Below are 11369 nucleotides of genomic sequence, written 5' to 3'. Positions count from 1 at the left end.
ACACACACACACACGCCTCTTCTTCCTCCTGACGGAACACACACACACACACACACACACACGCCTCTTCTTCCTCCTGACGGACACACACACACACACGCCTCTTCTTCCTCCTGACGGAACACACACACACACACACACGCCTCTTCTTCCTCCTGACGGAACACACACACACACACGCCTCTTCTTCCTCCTGACGGAACACACACACACACGCGCCTCTTCTTCCTCCTGACGGAACACACACACACACGCGCCTCTTCTTCCTCCTGACGGAACACACACACACGCGCCTCTTCTTCCTCCTGACGGAACACACACACACACACGCCTCTTCTTCCTCCTGACGGAACACACACACACACGCCTCTTCTTCCTCCTGACGGAACACACACACACACACACACACGCCTCTTCTTCCTCCTGACGGAACAACACACACACACACACACACGCCTCTTCTTCCTCCTGACGGAACACACACACACACACACACGCACGCCTCTTCTTCCTCCTGACGGAACACACACACAACACACACACACACACGCCTCTTCTTCTTCCTCCTGACGGACACACACACACACACACACGCCTCTTCTTCCTCCTGACGGACACACACACACACACACACGCCTCTTCTTCCTCCTGACGGAACACACACACACACACACACACGCCTCTTCTTCCTCCTGACGGAACACACACACACACACACGCCTCTTCTTCCTCCTGACGGAACACACACACACACACGCTCTTCTTCTTCCTCCTGACGGACACACACACACACACACACACACACGCCTCTTCTTCCTCCTGACGGAACACACACACACACACACACACACGCCTCTTCTTCCTCCTGACGGAACACACACACACACACACACACACACACACACGCCTCTTCTTCCTCCTGACGGACACACACACACACACACACCTCTTCTTCCTCCTGACGGAACACACACACACACACACACACACACGCCTCTTCTTCCTCCTGACGGAACACACACACACACACACACACGCCTCTTCTTCCTCCTGACGGAACACACACACACGCCTCTTCTTCCTCCTGACGGACACACACACACACACACGCCTCTTCTTCCTCCTGACGGAACACACACACACACACGCCTCTTCTTCCTCCTGACGGAACACACACACACACACACGCCTCTTCTTCCCTCCTGACGGAACACACACACACGCCTCTTCTTCCTCCTGACGGGACACACACACACACACACACACGCACGCCTCTTCTTCCTCCTGACGGAACACACACACACACACACACGCCTCTTCTTCCTCCTGACGGAACACACACACACACACACGCCTCTTCTTCCTCCTGACGGAACACACACACACACACGCACGCCTCTTCTTCCTCCTGACGGAACACACACACACACACACACGCCTCTTCTTCCTCCTGACGGAACACACACACACACACACACACGCCTCTTCTTCCTCCTGACGGAACACACACACACACACACACGCCTCTTCTTCCTCCTGACGGAAACACACACACACACACACGCCTCTTCTTCCTCCTGACGGAACACACACACACACACACACGCACTCTTCTTCCTCCTGACGGAACACACACACACACACACACGCCTCTTCTTCCTCCTGACGGAACACACACACACACACACGCCTCTTCTTCCTCCTGACGGAACACACACACACACACACACACACACACACACACACGCCTCTTCTTCCTCCTGACGGAACACACACACACACACACACACACACGCCTCTTCTTCCTCCTGACGGAACACACACACACACACACACACACACACACACGCCTCTTCTTCCTCCTGACGGAACACACACACACACACACGCCTCTTCTTCCTCCTGACGGAACACACACACACACACACACGCCTCTTCTTCCTCCTGACGGACACACACACACACACACACACACACACACACACACACACGCCTCTTCTTCCTCCTGACGGACACACACACACACACACACGCCTCTTCTTCCTCCTGACGGACACACACACACACACACACGCCTCTTCTTCCTCCTGACGGAACACACACACACACACGCCTCTTCTTCCTCCTGACGGACACACACACACACACACACACGCCTCTTCTTCCTCCTGACGGACACACACACACACACACACGCCTTCTTCTTCCTCCTGACGGAACACACACACACACACACACGCCTCTTCTTCCTCCTGACGACACACACACACACACACACACACACACGCCTCTTCTTCCTCCTGACGGAACACACACACACACACACACACGCCTCTTCTTCCTCCTGACGGAACACACACACACACACACACACACACACGCCTCTTCTTCCTCCTGACGGACACACACACACACACGCCTCTTCTTCCTCCTGACGGACACACACACACACACGCCTCTTCTTCCTCCTGACGGAACACACACACACACACGCCTCTTCTTCCTCCTGACGGAACACACACACACACACACACACACGCCTCTTCTTCCTCCTGACGGAACACACACACACACACACACACGCCTCTTCTTCCTCCTGACGGACACACACACACACACACACACGCCTCTTCTTCCTCCTGACGGACACACACACACACACACACACGCCTCTTCTTCCTCCTGACGGAACACACACACACACACGCCTCTTCTTCCTCCTGACGGAACACACACACACACACACGCCTCTTCTTCCTCCTGACGAACACACACACACACACACACACACGCCTCTTCTTCCTCCTGACGGACACACACGCCTCTTCTTCCTCCTGACGGAACACACACACACACACGCACTCTTCTTCCTCCTGACGGAACACACACACACACGCCTCTTCTTCCTCCTGACGGACACACACACACACACACACACACGCCTCTTCTTCCTCCTGACGGACACACACACACACACACACACGCCTCTTCTTCCTCCTGACGGAACACACACACACACACACACACGCCTCTTCTTCCTCCTGACGGAACACACACACACACACGCCTCTTCTTCCTCCTGACGGAACACACACACACACACACACACACGCCTCTTCTTCCTCCTGACGGAACACACACACACACACACACGCCTCTTCTTCCTCCTGACGGAACACACACACACACACGCCTCTTCTTCCTCCTGACGGAACACACACACACACACACACACGCACGCCTCTTCTTCCTCCTGACGGAACACACACACACACACACACGCCTCTTCTTCCTCCTGACGGAACACACACACACACACACGCCTCTTCTTTCTCCTGACGGAACACACACACACGCCTCTTCTTCCTCCTGACGGACACACACACACACACACACGCCTCTTCTTCCTCCTGACGGAACACACACACACACGCCTCTTCTTCCTCCTGACGGACACACACACACACGCCTCTTCTTCCTCCTGACGGAACACACACACGCGCCTCTTCTTCCTCCTGACGGAACAACACAACACACACACACACGCCTCTTCTTCCTCCTGACGGAACACACACACACACACACACACGCCTCTTCTTCCTCCTGACGGAACACACACACACACACACGCCTCTTCTTCCTCCTAACGGAACACACACACACACACACGCCTCTTCTTCCTCCTGACGGACACACACACACACACACACACACACGCCTCTTCTTCCTCCTGACGGAACACACACACACGCCTCTTCTTCCTCCTGACGGAACACACACACACACACGCCTCTTCTTCCTCCTGACGGAACACACACTAATCTTTCTTCCCTCACTGTGCTCAAAGCCCACAGAGAACATTTTAATCAAAACACAGCCTCCCTGCTCAAATTTAAGTTCTGTTTTGCCACTAACCTGAAATTCAGGATGTTTGGGCACGGTTGACTGTTGAACCCTCTGCTTTATTTTGGGCTAATACTGCCTTTTCTCATCTTTTAAACTCCCCTGGGTGGATTTCAAAGTAAAGTCGATAAAGAATAGTCAGCCAGCTAATTGTCATTATGTTACTAACTCCATATTCCTCTAGGATGCTGAATTTAAAATGATGGGTGTAAGAGTATGGAACATGTCAGTATTTGTTGTACTATGAATGACCCAGAATGCAACAATGTCACAATTGTGGGAAAATGTTAGATGAACTGACCTTCAATAATTTCATTGTTGATTCACTTATAGACCTTTTCAAAACTCTTGATTATATATAGTTTCACATGATTCTTTCACTTCCATTGAAGCAAAGGAACCAAGTTCATTTCCTCAACCTGCCTTGCTGAACAATTGTGGATTTGTTAAGCTTTTTTGTTTTAAATGACTACAGAATGTGTATAAATAACAATCATTTTGTGACTAGTGCTACTAAACAGCCGATTCATTGGGGCTTGTTTTGAGCAACATGTTTTCTAATTTAATAAAAGTATCTGAATGTGTTTCTTGACTGTCTAAGGCACCACTCACGTCAAACAGGACAAAGACATTTATCGATCTTAAAATTGTATTTACTCTTGTCCACCTTACAAGCAATCCGAAGAGAAAATTCCACAGGCAGTAGAAAGAAACCTTTAAGGTTTGTTTGCTAAATAAGTATCCATCCCGCATGGAGTATTCCCCGTAACAATCATTATAAAACATGCTCTTTGTTCCATTTTGACATTGTTTCAAACTTTGACAGAAAGTCCAGAAATTTTTGCACCTACTGGAGAAAAGAACATCTAGAAGACTATTTACAGAAGTGTTGGTTCATCCACTCAGGGATGGGGCCAATTGCTTTTCAATTACAAAAATGTGGTTTACTTTCTGAATTGACTAGTTTACCGCAACCCTTCACAGTGAATTACTCTGGGTCACAGTTGGTTATTTGAATCTTCCAGGTAACGATGATGAAACAAGCATTCCGACCACGGTCATAGTTTGCATTGCTGCAGTCATGTCAATAACAATAGGAGCAGGAGAAAACAAAAAGTCAAAGGGACCTCAATCATTAATACGATCAGTCTAAAACAAAACATCCAGGTGAGAACTACAATTCCAGTCCTTCCAGCAAAACACATGCTTGGTTAAAGAACTACATCCCCCATCCTGCCCCCAGGCCATTGGAACTCCTGTCTCCTCGTCCACCGCCGCTATAGTAACTGCTGCTCATACCGCCCTGGTTACCTGACAGGAGAGAGATACACACTATAGGACCGAGGAGTTCAGAAGTCACACACAGTAAAGCTTGATAGTTCAAGGCTGGCCAACAGTGGTGGAGGTGCATGTGAACAGGGGGTGTGTTTTACAGAGCTGATACTCACTATAGTCACTGTAACCTCCCATGCTGCCCTGGCTGCTGTAGCCTCCAGAGTATCCAGAGCTCAGCCCTCCACTGCTATAGGAGGACTGGCTCCCCATACCCCCCTGCATCGGACTGCCGTACGAGCCATTACTGCCCCCTGCTGTAGAGTTGAGGAACAGCTCCACATAGCGGTGCTCTGCAGGACAGACAGATGGTTAGTACATGTATTAATCATTAAGGTAGGAAAGTGGGAGGGGGGGGTACATTTTGAAGTGCCGTTCATAATAGCTGTGGCCGGCTCAAACCAAAACAACTTCAAACAAAGACAGACTCACGCATGTTGGCCTTGTCCTTTGACATGGCTGTCACAGCATCCTCGTGTGTAGCAAACTCCACGTCAGCCTCTCCTGTCACTCTGCCGTCTGGCCCGATCTCTACATGCACTCTCACTGGGTTCAGAGGAGAAAAGAACTACGGAGAGAGAGAGGGAGCAGTGTGTTATTCTCACAATCTCTCACACAGACCATTCTTAGTAGGAGATCCTAGAACTCACATTGTAGATGTCAGTCTCTGTGGCTCTGTAGGGCAGACCCCTCATGTGAACACAATGACCCGTGGTGCTCTGGAAGGAGGAGCTACTGTCACCATACCGCCCATCAGACACACCTGAGGTTAGACACACCTTAGTTACGGAGAGACTGGTCTGGGACATTGGGGCATATACAGTCTCTCATCATGATAGAAATGTACATAGAGGGCTAGGAAGAATATGACTGGGAGACCGTTATGTTATGATCCATAATCATGACCCTTGACTGATCATCGTTCCCTCTTAATCCATTCAGATGATCAAAAACAAACACTATCTTCTTACACTGGGTAGACATTACACACACATACACACACACACACCTCCACCATAGCCTCCGCGTCTGGCCCTGTCGTAAGAGCCCCCTCCTCGGCCCCCCATCATGTTGTACCCACGGCCCCCAGACGGTCTGTCATAGGGCCCCGGTCTCTGCATCCCCATAGGTTTCCTCTGGGGTTCGTAGTGGGTCCTCACCTCGGCACGGCTGCTCTTGAAGATCTCAATGTACCTGAGATGCATACAGTACACACACCACCATGAAGACCACCACACACAGGAGGGGGTGTAGACTAGAGCTAGCTACTGTACAGCTCCTAAGGCTGAATCAATGTGTGTTCAAATGGAAAGGGCACCAATAAAGTTGGATGTTCAATATTCAGTTGCTGAGCTGACATTTTTCTGTAGTTGCTGATCATTGAGGGTACTGATAAAGTTGGGTTATTCAGGCCAGGTGCTGCCGTGTGCACTACTGTTTCATAGGTAGGTGAGACTTGATCTAGTGGGTAACAGTATACTGTGCAGTATAAAGCCTTGACAGTACAACAGGCACTTTTCTTATGGTCACCTGCAGGTACCCGATACAGTTAACACTGAGGTTACAGTACAATCTGTGTCCCTGTTGTGGTCATTGTCCTGTTGTTATCCATGGAGACACATTGTCATTACCTGTGAGTGACAGTGGGCGGGGTCCTTGTCCTCATGTTGAATGGCCCTCAGTGAGTTAGAACACCTGGGAGAATCGTATCTGTCTATTCATTGGCTACCTGTACTGATGTTTAGTGCCCAGGAACCAATCAGTTTCACTCTTAAGAATCAGGGTAAAATGGACATGCCAAATTAAACTGCAATTTTTACTCTGCACTCTGTGACGAGCCTGAGAGCTTACAAGTCACCTCAGCACTAAACTCAGAGTATGATCTATCTCCCAATGGTTTTAGAACAAGAGAATGTGCTTCATTTTCCCAATGACTGCTGTGAGTGAATGAGTGTTAGTGTGTTCTGATCTAATATTGTAACTATGTGTCTTTACAGTCAATATCTGAGTACGTGTTGTCTTAAATGAACAGATAACTTTACTGTTCTGTTGAGTGTCAGTCAGTTATACCTGTGGTTAATGTTTAGAAGTTGTACACCATAAGAACAGCAACTTTATCCAGCCAACCATCCCCACCTGTGCCCTATTCTTTCCTTGTGTTTCTTTAGAGCCTTTTCAGCTATATCCTGTGAAGCAAACTGCACGAAGGCCTCCCCCGTACTCCTCCCCTGGAAGTCCAGCGGCAATGTTATCCCATTTGGCACGATTTCCAACCCTTCAACCCAAGGACAGATAACCCCAGTGGGGGACACAGTAAATCACATGCCCAGTTACAGAAAGGTAGCTTTCTCTGTTGTTGCTTTATTTCTTTTGTATGATAGATTTTTTTTAATAAACTTTTTAAAAAAGAGAATGAAAACTTTACATTATGTAATGTACACACCTGGTGAGTGTTTTTAACCAATGAGTTAATGACCATTCATGGTACTTAATTTTACTGCAACATAAAGGAGGATGAGAGGAAAGAGTGAACGAAAGAGAAAAGGAGAGAGAGAAGAGGATACAGAAGAGACTGTAGGTGTGAAGGAATGAAAAGGAGTGGCTCTGGCAGTACTTGTGTTACCTTTAGTACCCACCCATTCTATAATTGTCCCAATGGGATGAATTAAAGGACCACTGTCAATGAGAGTGACAGAGACTAGCATGTCAGGCCTGATTGGTCAAATTTTTGGACAGAATAATTTTTTTTTTTTTAGTATTGGTTGGGACCAAAGCAGTGATAGAGAAAATTAGGTGATGGGGGAAATCCTGGACAAACTATAGCTTATATAATGTAAGTCACACTGGTGTAGACTGTCTGCTAAATGTAGATGATCCTGGATCATTGATGAGGGCTGAGGACGGTCACCTACTCCTACAGGCTGTTATGGGGCTGTTCTTGTGAACCAACCTACTAGTACCTGAGAGGAACTGAACTATCTCCTCCTTGCTGCAGCCGAAGGGGAGGCCTCGGAGCCTGACCAGGCCGTCTCCAGTCGTCTCTGGGCTGCTTGAACCAGAATGTTTCATCACCCAGTCCATCTCCACATTGTTGGATTTGAACACTGAGAAAACACGTCAAGTCAACACATACAGTCACTACTGATAGTGCTACACAATGTAAACAGCTGAGAAATGTAGCCCAAAATGAAGTCCCAAGGCACATATTATGCTTCTGCTGCAAACATTGAAACTTCCAAGATTTGCAGTGACACAAAAACGCACACAGAGACGCACACACCTTCCACATATCTGTGGCCCATGGTTTCTCTGTCCTTCTTCACAGCGATCTTCAGGTCATCCTCGTTCTCCAGCTCAACGAAGGCCTCTCCGCTGGGTCTGCCCTCACGTGTGGAGGTAAAATGGATGCTGGTGCCATTGTTGGCGATTTTACAATCTATATACCAAGAAGAGTTTAGAGGGACTCAGTTATCTCAGCTGTGAGAGGCTATAAAATGTGTAGTATAAAGCTATACAGGTGTTATCGTAAAGGTGTTACCTGAGAAGAACCTCTGTATTTCATCCACAGAGCAGGACCATGGTAGACCTCTCACACGCACCACGTAACCCTCTCCATCAGACATGGTTGGTATTCTCTTAAACCTGAGGAGAGTAAAGAAACATATCTGTATGTTTGTAATGGGGCTCCTGAGTGGCACTGTCTAAGGCACTGCCTCGCAGTGAGAGAGGTCACTACAGTCCTTGGTTCGAATCCGGGCTGTATCACATCCGGCCGTGATTGGGAGTCCCATAGGACGGCATACAATTGTTTCAGCATCGTCCGGGTTTGACCGTCATTGTAAATAAGAACTTGTTCTTAACTGACTTCCCTAGTTTGTTTTTAATACGTAAATTAACTAGCTACCTTTACTCAGCTAGCCTACGTTTCTTGGCTAATAATATTTAACTACGTAACTAGTTAGCTAGCTGGCCATCTACATTGCATTTTACTTTTAGGTAAGTGAATGTAGTTAACTAGCTAATCGTGTCTTGTAACTTTAGACTTTTTAAATTGCTGCAAATGCTAGCTGGTAGCTATCTAACAATGTTAGCACATTGTGAATTTAGCTAGCGCATTGTTGCTAGTAGCTTACGTTAAATACATTTTACTGGCTACAGTAGCTAAATTCATTACCATGAAACACATGATTGCACCTAACAAAATAGCTAGATGAATTAATTTGGCTAACGTTATTAGATCATAATTTGATCCTCAGACAGTCATACACAAATGGCAGGCCTGGCGTTAGCTACCAGTAGCTACCAGTAGCTTGATCAAATTGGATGGCATAAACCGCAAGCAAGGACTCACAACGTAAATGTAATATCACAAATCATATTCGTTGAAAAATAGACATAGCTACCTGTTAATTTGGATACAGTGGCAATATTATCACAACCAGGATTGTTAGTATAGCTAGCTGTGCATCGGTATCAGGTCGGTCTTTTTCTGCTAGTTAGCGCCAATCTCGCTAACTATGTCCACGCCCTAAAAACATGACGTAGCCTGTCTGGGCCCTATATCTGTGGACCCATTTTTTTTTAAAGATTTTTTTTTTTTTTTTTTTTGCTGAGGACACGGAAGTGAAAACTGAACTGTATTAGTGCTGTAGACTACATGACACCTTGCTAGCTTCTTGGAAAACTTGGAAAGCTAGTTCTTGCTTTCAGATTCAACATTTACATTGCTTTCCTTTTACTCTTGAGAAAAAATGCACTCACATTACTCGAAGGTACATTCCTAATCTAGAATTTAGAAATGTACATTTTAACATTAAAGGCCCAGTACAGTCAAAAACATGTTTTCCTGTGTTTTCTGTTATATTGTACAACAGCTGATGAAACTAACACTGGAAAAGTTTTTAAAACATTTATCAGTGGGGGGGGGGGCCTGGCTGCCAAGTGGTTGGGCCTATTTTTGTGTTCAGTATAGTTTTAATTGGGAAGGCAGATAAAGGGTTTTTATTTAAAGAAATCACTCTTTGCATGTGTAGTCACAGAATCCTACTCATTACACTTTGTGCTTAATTAGGTCACTTTTGTTTTGTGGGCTTTGAACATGCACTTGGTTCATGCCTGGGAGGCAGACCAGTTTCAAAATGAATGCAATCAACTTTCACCCGGTGCAAAACGCGCCTACCTGGGCCAGATTAATCGAACCGCCTCATGAACAGCTAGTTTTCACTTTCCTTTCCCCACTCAGACTTCTCCCAGACAGTCCTTGTCCATTTAAATAGAAAGCTATTACACTAAGGTACTTAATTGTTAAGCAGAAATTATTTGATATTGTTTTTGTTTTTTTACGGCTGCATTGGGCCTTCAACTAAATTACTTGAGTTGAATTTGATTTCCTCTGTGAATCTGTGAACTTGGAAGACGGAGATTTAAGGCATGTTCTAGGATAGCTTGTTTTCATGGCCAGGCACACTTCACAGATGATCAGATCGAATGTGACCTTGAACAAGGCACTTAACCCCATTGCTCCAGGGTTGCTGTTGATAATGGCTGACCCTGGCCAAGGCCTCACTCTCCATGGGTGTCTCAGGGGGAGTAAAAAACACATTTCCAATTCACACGAGGGATATAGGACAAATATAAGCACTTACCAAATTATTGTTAAATTATACACTAATACACATTATCTCTTACCTCCTCCATTACCAGATGGGTAATCTCTGCAACCCAGAAAGAAATATTGTGTAAATACTACATCTGTCTTAGACAGATTATCAAATGGGGAAGGGTTAGGCTGGGTTAAGGCAAATCTATCCTGATCTAGGATCAGTTTACTTTATCTCAACCCTTACCATGCCCAGTGTTAAGGAGGAAACCTACCCCACATGGTTGCCATGTGTAACTCTGTGTTGTCTGTTCACACTGCTATGCTTTATCTTGGCCAGGTCGCAGTTGCAAATGAGAACATGTTCTCAACTAGCCTACCTGGTTAAATAAAGGTGAAATAAATAAAATAAAACCATTTTAAAAGTCCACGGTTCTCCTGAAATTGGGCTACTTTGAAAACTATGTCGAGGGTGAAAATGTATTGGTCATGGGTTGCAGGTTTTTGGCTACTTTCCACTGCAGCCAACATTGAA

The 11369-nt window shown here is 46.7% G+C and overlaps 1 protein-coding gene across 2 annotated transcripts; it reads right to left on the bottom strand.

The window, feature by feature from the left end:
* Positions 1-4538: 4538 nt before the first annotated feature.
* LOC112236927 (heterogeneous nuclear ribonucleoprotein H) lies at positions 4539-9784 on the bottom strand. 2 transcript variants are annotated; one of them, XM_024405547.2, is made up of 10 exons: positions 9639-9784; positions 8774-8877; positions 8516-8671; positions 8196-8339; positions 7372-7510; positions 6245-6429; positions 5886-5998; positions 5668-5803; positions 5352-5528; positions 4539-5218 (listed from the first exon to the last, which is right to left on the bottom strand). In XM_024405547.2, the coding sequence occupies exons 2-10, from the start codon at positions 8856-8858 to the stop codon at positions 5211-5213; spliced, it is 1143 nt and encodes a 380-aa protein (XP_024261315.2). In that variant the 5' UTR covers positions 8859-8877; positions 9639-9784; the 3' UTR covers positions 4539-5210. The 2 variants fall into 2 exon arrangements, with proteins under 2 accessions (XP_024261315.2, XP_024261314.2); XM_024405546.2 differs by having other exon boundaries at positions 4539-5214.
* Between the last annotated feature and the right edge of the window lie 1585 nt (positions 9785-11369).

The sequence above is a fragment of the Oncorhynchus tshawytscha genome, linkage group LG08 (genome assembly GCF_018296145.1).
Source record: "Oncorhynchus tshawytscha isolate Ot180627B linkage group LG08, Otsh_v2.0, whole genome shotgun sequence".
Lineage (NCBI taxonomy): Eukaryota > Metazoa > Chordata > Actinopteri > Salmoniformes > Salmonidae > Oncorhynchus > Oncorhynchus tshawytscha.
The sequence above is the reverse complement of the archived record's forward strand: the minus strand, read 5'-3'. Positions and strand labels throughout refer to the sequence as shown.

Bases quoted from the DNA above. Each gene is read 5' to 3' on its own strand.
- LOC112236927 (XM_024405546.2), bottom strand. From the start codon at position 8,858: ATGTCTGATGGAGAGGGTTACGTGGTGCGTGTGAGAGGTCTACCATGG. The intron at 8,340-8,515 runs GTGTGTGCGTCT...GTGTTTTCTCAG, and splicing joins GGGCCACAGATATGTGGAAG to TGTTCAAATCCAACAATGTG. The intron at 5,215-5,351 runs GTGAGTATCAGC...CTCTCCTGTCAG, and splicing joins GGGAGGTTACAGTGACTATA to GTAACCAGGGCGGTATGAGC.